Raw genomic sequence first — 15,907 nt, forward strand, 5'->3', positions numbered from 1 at the left:
ACTAGATGGATCTCTTTGAATCCAGTGTACAATAATGAGAACCTGCCTAAAATAAGTAAATACATAAACAAAGAATTCCTATTTATCACTTATGTTTGACCCGTCTGCCATCCCCCAGTTAGACTGTGTCAGTCAACCTCAGAATTTCTAAAAGATTTAAGATTTGAGAGCTTGGAAGTGGTGGTGCACTTTTTCCCGAGGCAGAGGCAGGAGGATCTCTGAGTTCAAAGCCACCCTGGTCTACATCATGAGTTAATAGCCAAGGCTACACAGAGAAACCCTGTTTCGAAAAAAAGATTTAGAAACCAGAGGATGTAAAATGGCAATCAGAAAGCTTTCATACTACAAAAAGACATAGTCATGGTATTTTGGTTTTCAGCCGTTATACCTAGCAAAAATTTTTTTAATTGTGTCTGTTGGTATGAATGTAAGGACATGCAGGTACCAGCTGAGGCCTGAGGAGGACATTGGATACCCTAAGTCTGTTTCACAAGCTATTGTGAGCTGCCCAACCTGGGTCTTGGGAGTGAACTCAGGTCCTCTGGACTATACCATTCACTTACTCCTTTGTTGTAAGAGGGTCTCATGGATTTAAATTAAGAAGCCTTTAAGTCTCCTTTACAGTAGTGTTAGTCAGGGTTCTCAACAGCAACAGAATTTACAGATCTATATATAGGTATATACAGAGAGTATTAAAATGAATGACTTACAAGTTGGCTGGCTGTGGTAGCTACTCAGTCCTCAAGGCTGGCTGTCTTACGTCCTCTTCAGTATAAGCTGGAATCCCAAAGAAGTAACAGACCTGCTAGAAGGTGAGGGCTAGCAGAAAATGATCTAAAGCTTCCTTCTTCCAGCTCCTTATATATGATTCTAGTAGTCCTGGCCCAGATTAAATCTGAATTAATGGTCCAGATTTAAGGTGTGTCTTCTCCCAATCTCCCCTAATCCCTCTTGTTTTTTGTTTGTTTGGTTTTTTGGTTTTTCCAGGCAGGGTTTCTCTGTATAGCCCTGGCTGCCCTGGAACTCACCTTGTAGACCAGGTTGGCCTTGAACTCAGAAATCTGCCTGCCTCTGCCTCCCAAGTGCTGGGATTAAAGGCGTGCGCCACTAATGCCTGGCAAAGTGTGTCTTCTCAACAGAAGATCCAGATTAAAGGAGTGTGTTTTCCCAGATCAAATGATCTAGATGAAAGGTCTACCTTCCTACCTCAAAGACCAAGATCAAATTAAGCAAAACAACAACAACAATAACAAACAAAAACAAAAAACCAAAACTCTAACAGATATGCCTTCCAATTTGGGGTTTTAGTTCCAGATGTAGTTAAATTGACAACTAAGATTAGCCATCATAGGCTGGGCGTGGTGGCACACGCCTTTAATCCCAGCACTCGGGAGGCAGAGACAGGAGGATTTCTGAGTTCGAGGCCAGCCTGGTCTACAGAGTGAGTTCCAGGACAGCCAGGGCTACACAGAGAAACCCTGTCTCAAAAAACCAAACCAAAAAAAAAAAAAAAAAAAAAAGATTAGCCATCCTGCCGGGTGGGAGGCAGAGGCAGGTGGATTTCTGAGTTTCAGGCCAGCCTGGTCTACAAAGTGAGTTCCAGGTCAGCCAGGGCTATACAAAGAAACTCTGTCTCGAAAAACCAAAACCAACCAACCAACCAAACAAACAAACAAACAAACAAAAGATTAGCCATCACAGGTGGTAGATCAATTGTGTTTCTTTTTGTTTGTTTGTTTGTTTGTTTGTTTTTGAAACAGGGTTTCTCTGTATAGCCCTGACTGTCCTGGAATTAGCTCTGTAGGTCAGACAGGCCTTGAACTCAAAGAGATCTGTTTCTGCCTCCCAACTCCCAAATGCTGGGATTAAATGTGTGTGCTACCGCTGGGTAGATTCTTTAGGAAGAGAATCAATCAATAAGCAACTCTGATTCTCATTGATTAGTTTGAGGCCAAACGTTACTAGAGATTTCGGACCACAAAGCTTATCTGCTAAATAACTGAAGGCTAACCCAGTAGTGGTAGCACACACCTTTGATCCCAGCACTTGGGAGGCAGAGACAGGCAGATTCCTGAGTTTGAGGCCAGCCTGGTCTACAGATTGAGTTCCAGGACAATCAGAGTTATACAGAGAAACCCTGTCCTGAAAAACAACAACAGCAGCCAGACATGGTGGCGCACGCCTTTAATCCCAGCACTTGGGAGGTAGAGGCAGGTGAATTTCTGAGTTCGAGGCCAGCCTGGGCTACACAGAGAAACCCTGTCTCGAAAAACGAAAAAACAAACAAACAAACAAACAAACAACAACAAAAGAATTTTAAAAGGAAGAGAGGGCCAGTGGTGGTGGTGCACACCTTTAATCTCAACACTCAGGAGTCAGAAACAGGCAGACCTCTGTAAGGAAGCCAGCCTGATCTACAGACCAAGTTTTAGAACACTAAGAAACCCTGTCATGAAAAACACCCCCCCCCCCAAAAAAAATCAAACAAACGAAGAAAAGACTGTTTGTGGGTTTGTGGTGGTGTATGTCTTTGATTCCAAATTCTGTTAGCTTGTGATATATAGCAGGTTTCAAGACCAGTCTGCATTAAAAACAAACAAACAAACAAAACCAAAAACTTAAGTATAGACTGTATCTCGTCAAAATATTTAAGGGCCTGTTTTTTTGTTTGTGTGTTTGTTTGGTTGGTTTGGTTTGGTTTGGTTTTTATATTTTACTATTTTTTTGTATTTTTTTGTTGTTGTTGTTTTATATCAAGTAATCTAGGACTAGCACTGTTTGCTAGACCTGGCATTTGCTCGGTACATAAGGTTCAAAGTTTTTCCCAGGGTATATAAAACATTAATTTGTTTTTATATTTTACTTGTTTTGGTTTTTATAGGCAGGGTTTCTCTATGTAGCCTTGGCTATCCTGGAACTCACTCTGTAGACCAGGCTGGCCTGGAACTCAGAAATCCGCCTGCCTCTGCCTCCTGAGTGCTGGGACTAAAGGCGTGTGCCACCACGCCCAGCTCGGATTTTTGTTTTGAGACAGGGTCTCATCTCACTATGTAGCTTTCACCATGACATAGCCTCAGACTCATGAGATTAGTCCGTTTAATCTAGCCAGATTAAGCACTGGGATTTAAACTGTGCACAACCACACTTGGCTCTAAATTTAAGAGATTTTTGTTTTGTTTTTTTGAGACAGGGTTTCTCTGTATAGCCCTGGAACTCACTCTGCTGGCCTGGAACTCAGAAATTTGCCTGCCTCTGCCTCCCAAGTCCTGGGATTAAAGGCGTGCACCACCTCGCCCAGCAATTTAAGAGATTTATAATGTTGGTTATAATCCTTCCTTTTGAGTGATTTAACATTTCCTCATTGTAGCCAACTATGTTGTATGAAACTAGCGCTCAGTGGATCTCTGAATTTGAAGCTACTTTAGTCTTCATAGTGAGTTCCAGGACAACTAGAACTTCATAAAATGACCCTGTCTTAAAAACAAAACAAAAGCCGGGCATGGTGGCACACGCCTTTAATCCCAGCACTGGGGAAGCAGAGGCAGGCAGATTTCTGAGTTTGAGGCCAGCCTGGTCTACAGAGTGAGTTCCAGGACAGCCAGGGCTATACAGAGAAACCCTGTCTCGAAAAAACAAAAACAAAAAACAAAAACAAACAAACAAACAAAAAAAACAAAACAAGCCAGGCAGTGGTGGCACGTGCCTTTAATCCCAGCACTCGGCAGGCAGAGGCAGACGGATTTCTGAGTTCAAGGCCAGCCTGGTCTACAAAGTGAGTTCCAAGACAGCCAGGGCTACACAGAGAAACTCTTGTCTCGAAAAACAAAAAACAAAAAACAAAAAAAAAAAAAAAAAATCCCAGCACTTGGAAGGCAGAGTTTGAAACCAGCCTGGTCTACAGAGTGAGTTCCAGGACAGCCAGAACAAAGTCAGAGAACAAACTGCTGAGATTGGACTATTACTGAATTTAGCCTTTCAAATTTCTTTCTTCATGTGGTCTAAAAGATAGCCCTTGTGTCTTCTGGAACTCAAGATTTGTGTGCTTTTGTTTCCAGAACAGGGATGAATGGTGGGTACTTCTACACACAATTAAGCCCTTCAAACTTCTTATTCGTTTTTGGTTTTTTGAGATGGGGTTTCTCTGTGTACCCTGGCTCTCCTAGAACTTGCTATGGAACTAGTTGGCTTCTCAGCTCACTGAGATCTGTCTGCTTCTGCCTCCTGATTAAAAGATAGACTTTCAGAAAGTACCCAAGGAGCTAAAGGGATCTGCAACCCTATAGGTGGAACAACAATATGAACTAACCAGTACCCCCAGAGCTCGTGTATCTAGCCTCATATGTAGCAGAAGATGGCCTAGTCGACCATCATTGGGAAGAGAGGCCCCTTGGTATTGCAAACTTTACATGCCCCAGTACAGGGGAATGCCAGGGCCAAGAAGTGGGTGGGTAGGGGAGCAGGGTGCGGGAAGGGTATAGGGAACTTTCGGGATAACATTTGAAATGTATATAAAGAAAATACCCAAAAAAACCCCAAACCAAAACAAACAAACAAACAAACAAAAAACCCAGCACTTGGGAGGCAGAGGCAGGCGGATTTCTGAGTTCGAGAGGCCAGCCTGGTCACAAAGTGAGTTCCAGGACAGCCAGGGCTATACAGAGAAACCCTGTCTTGAAAAACCAAAAAAAAAAAAAAAAAAAAAAAAAAAAATAGACTCTCAAATTTTGAGAAGGGATTTAGCTAAATGAATTGTTCAGGCTGGCTTGAGCTCATGACCCTTTTGCCTGTCTCCCCTTCTAAATACTGGAGTTGTGCATACACTAAGCAGAACTGGGAACCCAACCTTAGGGCTTCATGTATGACAGATAAGCCCTGTTAACTGTACCACGGCTCCACCTCCAGCTGACATTTTAAAAATCCAGATAAAAATCCCCAACAGGGGGGCTGGAGAGATGGCTCAGCAGTTAAGAGCACTGACTGCTCTTCCAAAGGTCCTGAGTTCAAATCCCAGCAACCACATGGTGGCTCACAACCATCTGTAATGTGATCTGATGCCCTCTTCTGGTATGTCTGAAGACAGCTACAGTGTACTCATATAAATATAATAAATAAATTAAAAAAAAATCCCCAACAGGATGATTTTACAGCCTCAGCTAGTGTCTCAAACTAAGAGAAAACATTTTATTTACTTTTTTGAGACAGGATTTCTCTGTGTAGCCCTGGCTGTCCTGGAACTTAATCTGTAGACCAGGCTGGCCTCAAACTCAGAAATCTGCCTGCCTCTGCCTCCCAAGTGCTGGGATTAAAGGCGTGTGCCACCACTGCCAGGCGAGAAAACATTTTACAAACCCATCTGTATTACCAGTTTATATGAACTCTGAAGGACTCTGGATATTTAGTTTGCTTCTTGTGGTTTGGGGTTTGGAGAAAAATTGAGGAAGACATTATCCCATCTCCATAGTGTGTCAATCAGCATGCCCACTAACAGCCAACAGCCAATCAGGTGTGGTGGCATACACCAAGATCACCAGGGTCAGAGGCTGTGGCAAGAGAATTACCATGAGTTTAATTTCATGTGAGTACATTGTTGCTGTCTTCAGTCACCAGAAGAGGGCATCAGCTCTCATTACAGAGGGTTGTAAGCCACCATGTGGTTACTGGGAATTGAACTCAGGACCTCTGGAAGAACAGTCAATGCTCTTAACCACTGAGTCATCTCTCCAGCCCTATTACCATGCCTTTAAGAATATAATTCATAAGGCAGGCATGGTGGCGCACGCCTTTAGTCCCAGCACTCGGGAGTCAGAGGCAGGCGGATTTCTGAGTTCCAAGGCCAGCCTGGTCTACAGAGTGAGTTCCAGGACAGCCAGGGCTACACAGAGAAACCCTGTTTCAAAAAACAAAACAAAAAAACCAAACAAACAAAAATTTATTTATTTATATATATATATATATATATATATATAAATTTCATAAAGTAGCAGTTTCAAGAGTCCAGGAAAACCAAGGCAAACCTACTCTTTGCTTTAGAAGACATTTAGCTTTGCTCCCTGAAGTATTCATGGTTCAGCAGCGCTTCTTAAATAGTAAAACTAAACCAATTTTAACCAGTTACTCCAACCACACTGAAAACTTGTCTAAGAGGTATTTTGAGTGACCAGAGCTTTCACTTAGTTGGTAGAGCTTGCCTAGCATGTAGACGTCTCCAGCTCAGCACATTATTGTGACTGTGCTGTTCTGACAGATGTGTCTACAACTCAGGCCCTCATGGCCAACTTGCCATGCGCATAAGTGCCCCCCAGTACTAACAAGGCTTGTGTTCCAGACTAACAGCGTTCATTTTGATTTTCTAAAACCAGGTGACGTCACATCACCTGGTTTTAATTGTAGCACTTGGGAGCCTGGCAGAGGCAGAAAGACCGGAGAGTTCAGGGCCAGCCTGGTCTATACAAGGACCCCAGGAAAAGGCAGATTGATTTCTGAGTTCTAGGCCAGACCGGTCTACAGAGTGAATTCCAGGAAAGCCAGGGCTACACAGAGAAACCCTGTCTCAAAAAAACAAAACCAAACCAAACCCACTTGTAAGCCCAGATAGCCCTTCAGTTGATCATCACTTCCTTGAGTGACAATGCTTCCAACCTCTATCAAAGAACTGGAAAAGCTAAGACAGCCCAGGGGACAGTGATGCTTAAAGTGATTTAGACCCAGCACTCAGGAAGCAAGTGTGTGTGTGGTGTGTGTGTCTGAGTCCAAGGCCAGCCTGGCCTACAGCTAGGCTACAAAGAGAAATCCTGTCTTAGATAAACTATACCATCCCCACCACAAAGAGAACACACAACAGTGAGCAAATCCAAATTTATTTTAATGCCATGTCATTTCAAAAACCTCAGCCTTAGTTCCCTGGGACAGCATGCCAGAGGTACAAATTGTAACTTCTCTACAACCCCCCAGCAAGCATCCAAGTCCACAGCTTCAGAAAGCCAGTTCTCTTCAGTCTACTCCTCTGCTTCCTGGTTTTTCTTTCAAGAGAGGAAACTCAAAAGTAGGTAGCTAGGTGTGGTGGTGCACACCTTAACTCTAGCACTGAGGAGGCTCTCTGTGAGGGCTAGCCTGGTTGACATAGTTTGAAGCCAGCTGGAATTAGCGAGACCCTGTTTCAAACCAACTCCACCCCACCTTACACACCAAACAATTTAAACAGGGGAAAAAACCCACTGGGATGTTCAATGTAGGGCCTAAAATCAAGTGAGGGAAAATGCACTGGACCCAGATGGCGGGAAACAAGGTATGACTTACTTACAATTTTGTGAAAATGGGTGGAAGGATTGAGGGACTGTTCAGAACAAAAATGGCTAAAAATTTTTACAAATGAGGATCCATTCAATAGATTAAAAAAATCTCTTCTTAATGGAGAATTCAGCTTCTAGAAATAGGAAGGGCCTAAACAGACACCCTGCCTAAGCAGGTCACAAGGAATCTGCCACCACAGCCAGCCCTCTTTGAGGGCAGATTAAATACTTGATGACAGATAGGGGGAAACAGAAAAGAAAAACAAACCCCCCCAGGAGTGAGAAATGCTGTCAGTGACAAAAAATCCCCAGTCCAGGCCTCCATGCTGGTGGATAACCTCACCTCCTTTCTGTTTTGTAGTTGGGCCACAAACCTTGACCAAGCGGAGTAGAAAAGGCTAGAAAGAGGGGCTTGACGACGGTGGATTTTGACTCCTGATTTTATTATTCAATTTCTTTTCTACTAAAAGTAGTCTTCGGTGGCTGGGAAGCCTGGCCTCCCAACACCAGAGTCAGTCGGAGCTGGTTTTTTGTTGAAAGGAGTGGGTGGGTGGGTTGGGGACCGGGATGAGGGCTGAAGACCCCCCGCTCTGCTGGTAGTCTTGGGTGGAGAAGACGAACTGCACTTGACAGAGCCTGGGGTGCGGTGGGAGGGGGTGAGGCAGGAATGACAAGCTGGGGAGGGGACCCACCTCAGTCCCCAGCTCCATTCTCTTCTAAGGTTTCTCCACTGGTGGCATTCTCTACAGTCTTGGAGGCCTACAGACAGGAGAAAGACAAGTAATTTGTATGCTGGTGTCTCAGAGCAGGAGGTGAGCTTGCAACCCACCCATTATTAACATCACACACCTTCTTTTTCTTCTTTTTCTGGGTTTTTCTACTTGCAGAACTCTGGAGAAGAGCCTGGAAAACAGAAGCAGGCGTCCTGAGCAATGTGGGATCATAAAGTGCAGTACTTTGGAAATCTTTCCAGGACGTCCACAAATGTCCCATGTTCATATTCCATTCAACACTAACCTTCAGCTCTGCATCTTGAACCTCCATCTCAGACTTGTACAGGTCAGGCTCAAAGGGACCACTGGTTATCCGCATGGGGCCGTTGGGCATGAGTAGAACTGTAAATTTAAACTGGGCAACAAATTCACCTATGGGAAAGCAAAAAGTTATTTAGTTTCTTCTGAAGTTGTAGGGAGGGAGCTCTTGAATGAAAAGACTTAGAACTCACCCTCCTTCTCATAGAGAACGTTAAATGGCTGTAGTAACTCATGTTTGGCACACTCTACCACACCCATTCGAGCCTTCTTCTCATCTTCAAATGCTCTGGGGAGAGACGGGATTCAGGTTTCCTTAACACCTATCCGGCATCACCATTTCTGTATTAGTGTGGGATTACCATGTATGACTGGAGATGGGGGTCAGGGGGCAACCGTGTGAAGCTGGTTCCCTTCTACTCTTAAATGAGTTTCAGGGGTTGAACTTAGGTTGGCAGTCTTACACAGTTCTTGGGCTGCAACTGCACATTGAATGGCCCTGCTGTTCAAGACAGGGTTTTGCTCAATGTAGCTCAGGCTGTCTTAAAACTCTTGATCTTCCGCCCCTGGAGTGCTGACATCACAAGCATCTGCCACCACACTCAGCATGTTCTTAAATCACTGCCATCCTTGTGCAGAAATTATGTTTGGGGTTGTTCCATATTATATTCAACAAGGAGATGGGTGGAACAGGGGACGTGCATTCATTCAGGAGCTACAAGTCTGGGCAGGAGAGCAAGGGAGGGAAGGAGGGAGGGCCAAGGGATGGGAAACCATTCCTGGGTGTACAAACAGTGTCAGACTGGTTTCCCAGTACTGCTCTTGCCACACGTAGTACCTTAAAGTAAACGGCATGGCATCAAAACGCCGTTCCACCTCACTGAAAAAGGCACGTGAAGTTTTCATTTTCAGGCCATATTGTTTAGAGGGGTCTCGCTTGTAGATGGTGGTTCTCTGTCCTGCATCTTTGGCCTTGCCTTCTCCTGAGCTGACGAGGACATCTACAGCATAAACCTCATGCACCTCAAATTCTGCCTTTTCATGGTCCTTCCTAAAAGGAACAGAGAAGGAACCCTAAGAGTACAAAAGCCAGATATAGGGGAGCAAGCCTGTGACCTTAGCATTAGAAGGCAGGGGCATTGCTACAAGTTCTAGGCCAGTCACACACACAATGACAACTGCCCCTCAAACACTCCTCTTACAGGACCTGAGTTCAGTTCTCATCACCCAAACCAGGTAGGTAGGTGTGCCACTTGCTCCAGGAATAGACAGACACACAGACATAATAATTAAGATCCTTAAAGAAAACAAGGAAGATCCACAGTGACCTGTAGCAGTTTGGAGGTCATCTTGATCAAAGTAGGGGCCTAGACAGACAACATGTGACAGCAAAAGACAAACGGGGCTGGGCTTACTTCTGCTGGTCTGTAGGGTTCTGGATAATCGTCTTCTCTCCATCAATCACATGCTGCTTCAATTGGTGTGACAGCATACCTGCAGACAGGATAAAACCTATGGTACCAGCTACAGGGATATAGGGCCCCCGATAGCTTCTAAGTCCACTCATATAAGAAGATTATACATGACTATGGAAACAAGGTATGGGGGGTTTCTGCCTTAGACAAAGCCAGAGCCAGGAAGGAGACTTAATTGATCTGGTTATCTCAGGTCTCACCTTCTATTGGTGTGCAGTTAAATGAGTGAGCAACCTTGTTCCATGCTTCAGTCACTTGTGTGTTCTAGAAGAGCAAACAACAGGTGAGACTTGTCTGCGGCCTACCCTTTCTCACGGCAGATTTCTAACATCCTTTATTAAATGCCAGTGACTCTCACACAACCCATCACATCTACAAACTCATATCCAGGGGACGGTCCCAGCACTTGGGAGGCAAATGTAGGAGGATCTCTCAGCTCAAGACCAGCTTGGTCTATAGAGTCCAGGAGAGTAGGGCTACTCGAAAGAAACCCTGTCTCACCCCACAAAAAAATTGCATAAACATGATCCAAGGAGACAACAGAGCAAATCTATATACCCCAATCCAGAGGAAAGGGAAACAGACTCAAAAAGGTTAACTAATTTATCCAAAGCTAAGCGAGTATTTTTAGAGAAATCTTGCTATAAACCTGTATTTCCCAACAAGACTAGAGATGTAATTTCTTCCTGTGGAACCTATAAAGGCTTATCAATTCTGTATGCCTGATCTGATATATCCCCAGTGCCGGGAATAAAGGCATATGCCACCCTCCCCTGGATAGAAGTTTGTTGGTAGAAATGATGGGGTTGTGTGAGAATCACTGGCTTGGCATTTAGAGAACAAATAGAACCAAAAAACATTCGTCTCTAATTTACAAAAACAAAACAAAACAAAACAAACAAACTGTGCCTAAGCCAGGCATGGTGGTGCAAGCCTTTAATCCCAGCACTCAGGAGGCAGAGGCAGGCGGATTTCTGAGTTCGAGGCCAGCCTGGTCTACAGAGTGAATTCCAGGACAGCCATGGCTATACAGAGAAACCCCGTCTCGAAAAACAAAAAACAACAACAAAAAATCTGTGCCTGGCAAAGTAGTGCCTTTACTACCAGAACTTGGGGAGACAGAAGCAGGAGAACCCGAGTTCAAGGCCAGCCTGGCATACACAATATATGAGCTGTTTCAAGATAAGCAAAAGAAAATAACATTATTTAGTGTGTGCATACATTTATTATTACTAAGTAAATGTAAGTTGTAGGGCTTGGTTTTTTTCAAGACAGGGTTTCTCTGTGTAGCCCTGGCTGTCCTGGAACTCACTCTGTAGACCAGGCTGACCCCGAACTCAGAAATCCTCCTGCCTCTGCCTCCCAAGTGCCACCACTGCTCTCGGCCAGTTCTTGTTTTCTATCAGGTAGGCCCTAGGGATCAAACAGGCCACCAGGCAGAGTACAAAGGGCCCTTACCCATTGAGACATCTTGCTGACCCTAACAGTCCTCCTCATCCAGGGTACTGGTCCCTCGGACACTTTTCCTAGTTTACAGATGAGGAAATTTGATCACACACGTGATCCCAGGGGAGGAGGATGGACACCAGGGAAGAAAAGATGACTTAAAAAGTTGAGCTCATAGACTGCATCTGATTCAACAGCTACAGACTAACCATTATGCAAATAGCCAGTAAAAAAAAGACTTGCCTAACTTACTACAGGCTGGGTACCTTCAAAGTGCTAGAAAACTCTGAAGTTGTTATCAGAAGGACACAAAGAATTTAATCAGGGGAATGAATACAAACTGAGCACAGTGTGCGCACTCAGCACACACACACACACACACACACACACACACACACACCCCACCACCACCACCACCACCACCACCACCACCATACCCGGCTGTATGGTCACACACAACTGTAAAAAATTGTTTCTGTTAGTTATTTTGGGGTCAAAACACACAAACAAAAATCTAAGAATGGCTTTTATAGGTTCCACAGGAAGAAATACATCCCCTATACCTTGCATGGATAGTAGGCACTCAGTTAACTGCTGTTTATAAACGCCCGATTCATCTTTTTCCCTCTGTCAAGCTTTGGAATTACAAGGAAGTGCCTTACCTGGTTTCCAGGTTTGACCAGTCGTAAGGCAGCTTCAGCACATAGGTGAGCGGCCTTAATGACATCTGCTTTCCGCCCTGTTACCTGGGTCCCCTGTAAATAAAGAAATACATCCTCTATTATTCCAGAAAGACCACTAGTGTGTGACCAAACTTTGTGGTACTACAACGGAGATTAAAAACAAATGGCAGGATATCCCCATATCAAGACTTAGCAAAGTTCAAAAGCATGCTACCTACCTGAGCTACACCAATTACAAAAGTGTGAGCCACATTGGCAATGAAGCCATCCACATGAACCCCAAGGTCACTGGAAGGCAAAACAGCACTGCATTAGAAACCAACAGTGCGCGCACACACAGGAAAATGACAGATACTCCAGAACAGCTCAGCCTTACATTTTTACCAAGTCACCTTCCTTGAGTATATAGTCCTGGTCACTCTTCAAAGGGGAGAAGTGACACACACAGTTATTTACGGAAATGCTGGTAGGAAAGGCAATACCTGTAAAAAGAACCATCAACCTTACTGCCTTGTTCTCACCTGGGAACACTTCCTGCCCTTTAGAAAAGTTGAAGGGGACTGGTTTTCGGTTTAGTCTGGGAAGGAAACTGTACCCATCCCACTTGCTACTTAGATTTTCAAATAGCTTAACCAGGGATTTGGGGGGGTGGGGTGTGTTTGTGGGAGGGCAACTAGGTGGCTGGGTTCAAATAGGAGAAATCAAGAGGGAGGGTTTTACCCTTCTTACCTTTCTTCATCTCCTTTTCCTTCTTGAAGATCTTCCCTGTCTCTTCCATAATCATGGCATCACCTTTCTCACACAAGCTCAGCACAGACACACCTGAGCTGGAAGCCTCCACCAAAGATCGAAGCACCCCTGGGAACAGGAGAAACCCATCAGCCCTGCATGCGTTCATCATGTGACCAGACCACAAACTGAATTTCGTTTCTCATACTCCCAACACTGTTCATTGTCCTAAGGTAGAGAGAGGAAAGGTTTATGTCCTGGAATAATCTACCCATGTTTAACGTCTGCGTTTTTGTTTTTGAGAAATACCCCTGACTGTCCTAGAATTCAGCGTAGACCTGCCTGCCTCTGTCTCCCCACACATGTGCTGGCACTGAAGGTGAGCCCACCACACCCTGCTCTACTTCCTACCTTCCCTTCCAAAAATAAGGTCAGCACCAGCTTCTCTCCTCTCCATGATTTGACACTTAGGCCTTAGGCCTCACACATCCCAAAGATGCTGTGGCAACCCACTCCACACACACAAACAGACCAAAAGACATTTATAGGCGTCGGGGACAATGGGGAGGTAGAGAACTGCTGAGTCAAAGTTGAAGCATTGTTAAATGTTACCTCCGTCCCTCCCCAGACACAAAGTAGTAATCATAATTTATGTGGCTGTATTTCCCCATGTCTAAGTATATAAGCCCAGGGGAATTAACCTAAGGTCTTAAAGATTCAGAGGGCTAAAACTTTACTTCCAGTATATCAAGATCACATGTAACCAGTTTCAAAACTATTATCTGAAGTTGCCTGTGGGGTTGGAGATTCTGTCTGATTCAAACCAACAGCAAATACTAAAACATCACCCCAAATAAGGTTATCATTTTGTGTATGTCTTTATGATCATGGGAATTCTAGGTTTGATGATTTCTTATGTGTTTTATTCTCTGGATTCCAGAGGAACTAAGATGTAACCAAAGACACCCTAAATACCTTCTTCCAAGTATTTTGTCAAGTCCATTCTAAAGGCCTAAGGCAGTTTTTTTTTTTTCCTCAAGACAGGGTTTCTCTGAAACTCAGAAATCCGCCTGCCTCTGCTCCCCAAGTGCTGGGATTAAAGGCGTGAGCCACCACTGCCAAGTCTAAGACAGTTTTTATCAAGTGAATTTTAATTTTTAAAATGTTAAAGAGCCGGGCATGGTTACACACACCTTTAATCCCAGCACTCTGGAACGCTGAGGTGGGCGGATCTCTCAGGCCAGCCTGGTCTAAGGGAGTACCAGGACAGCCAAAGCTACACAGAAAGCCCCAAAAATAAGGGGGTAAGGGAGGGAAAGAACTGGAAAGAGAAAACAGTAAAGTTATCTGTCCAAGTGGCAGACAACTGTTAGGAGAGTAAAGATCATTTAAGAAATGCTTATAATCCTAAAATCCGTGTCTCTCTCCACTTCTTTTCAGTATTATAGACAGGCTTGCCCAGCTGTCTAAGCAGAACCTCAAAACACTGTAGAGGCTCTAGGAACAAATATTAAAGGCCGCCTTCAAAAACCGGAGCAGTGGTCATACAGGAAAGCCAGGTTGTTTTAGAAGCTCCAGAAGTGTCTTCCAACGGCCCCTCGAGCTAGGTCAAGGGGCGAAGGGGGTCCCCACTAAGAAGACCTGAAGTAAAGACTTTAGCAAAGCACGTGGTGGGGAAGCACGGTAGGAGAGGAAGTGGGGAGCCATCGATCCGCACACAGGGACCTGGCAACACGTGCCGGCTCAGCTCCCGCGGGTCAAGAGCCGCGACTGGCAGAGGGGCGCTTCCGTCGCCAACAGCTGGCCGCTTCCTTTTCGAGGTGGCCTCACTGCTGCCAGTCGGGAGCATAGATCCGGACAGACCGAAGGGTATGGGCAGAAGACGACGCGCCTTGCCTCCTTACCAACCGCCCAGGGTCGGAGCATGCCTGGGCCCCTCTCTGTACTCCTCGCGGTCGCCGGCCCGCACCTCCACTCTCCAGCCCAGGCATGGCTGCTCAGTCCCCAGGGCGACACCAGATCTCCCCACCACGTCGCCCCCGGCAGTCGGCACGCGCCCCTCGGTGGCTCACTCGGCAAGACCCAGACGCCACAGCCCTCCGGAGAGAGCCCCAAACCTCTCCCTCTCAGCCTCGACTCCAAGACCCCCGAGGCCGCACTCACGGTTGGCGATGTCGCCCCCCATCTTATACTTGGTCACGACCAGGTCCTCGGCGATAGTTTGCTCCTGCTGCTCGTCTTCGCCCGACATCTTCCTACTGCTACTACTGCAGCTTCACTTTCCCTGAGCTGCGGCCTCCGTCTCCCTTCCCAGCCACAGGCTGTAGCTAGAGTCTCTTCGATCCGCGAGGAAAGCGCGAGCAAGCAAGGGAGCGGGAGGGCGGGCAGAGAGAGCGAGAAGCTGCGAGCGCGCGGGCTGAGGCGCAGGGCACACTGGGACAATGAGTCCTGCTGTCGGCCAGTTCCCAGCCGCCCTCGCGGGCTCTAGAACTACAATTCCCAGCCTGCTCCTCGCGCCCGTCCGCCAGGCCCTGGGAGGACTTGCCTTCCCAAGTCTGCGCACGCCGGAATCGCCGGGCACGCTGGGAAGAGTCTGGCCCCGGCGGGAAGGCGGAGCCGTTGGGGAGCTTGAGGGAAAGCGTGGTCTCTCCGGGAAAAACCTCTCATTCACGCCGACCCTGAGCTCGTAACAGCGAGGGGCGGGCCAAGCGGGGAGGGGTGGAGCTACAGGGAGAAAAGGGTTGAGAGGCCGCTGGGCAGGGTGGAACAGGGTGGAGCCTGGAGCCATAGGACTAGGGTCAGTGGGTGTGTGTGTACGTTTTGGGCGGTTGTCCCGTGCGCGTAGCCTTGGATTCCCCTGTCGGCCGGCGCGACCGGCCTGGCTGGTCAAATCCTCCAGTGCTGGGATAACCTCTGGGAGGGGCTGAGCGGAGGTGGAAGTCCTAGGGTGCTGGAAGCGAGCACTAACTGGACAGTCTGGGTGATTATACATGTACCATGGCCTGCTAATAGAAAAAGGCCAGACTTCCTACTAGACTAGAATAAAATAGCACTATTGTTCCAGCCGTGGTTTTTGATGGGGGCCATCTAAGGGAAACGTTTATGAGGGATTTGGTCACTCTTAAGAGTTCTGAATCGCCGGGATGAGGTGGCGCACGCAAAGGCAGGCAGATTTCTGAGTTGGAGGCCAGCCTGGTCTACAGAGTGAGTTCCAGGACAGCCAGGGCTATATGGAGAAACCCTGTCTCGAACAA

At 46.2% G+C, this 15,907-nt stretch overlaps 1 protein-coding gene across 1 annotated transcript; it reads right to left on the reverse strand.

Annotated features, from left to right (window-relative positions):
* Nucleotides 6,843-15,011, reverse strand: Pa2g4 (proliferation-associated 2G4). The gene is made up of 12 exons (NM_011119.3): nt 14,817-15,011; nt 12,654-12,782; nt 12,301-12,406; nt 12,143-12,212; nt 11,904-11,996; nt 9,996-10,059; nt 9,736-9,814; nt 9,159-9,371; nt 8,515-8,609; nt 8,307-8,434; nt 8,139-8,192; nt 6,843-8,048 (listed from the first exon to the last, which is right to left on the reverse strand). Exons 1-12 carry the CDS (start codon nt 14,902-14,904, stop codon nt 7,983-7,985), a joined length of 1,185 nt encoding a protein of 394 aa, NP_035249.1. The 5' UTR covers nt 14,905-15,011; the 3' UTR covers nt 6,843-7,982.
* Between the last annotated feature and the right edge of the window lie 896 nt (nt 15,012-15,907).

Source organism: Mus musculus, chromosome 10, assembly GCF_000001635.26.
Source record: "Mus musculus strain C57BL/6J chromosome 10, GRCm38.p6 C57BL/6J".
NCBI lineage: Eukaryota > Metazoa > Chordata > Mammalia > Rodentia > Muridae > Mus > Mus musculus.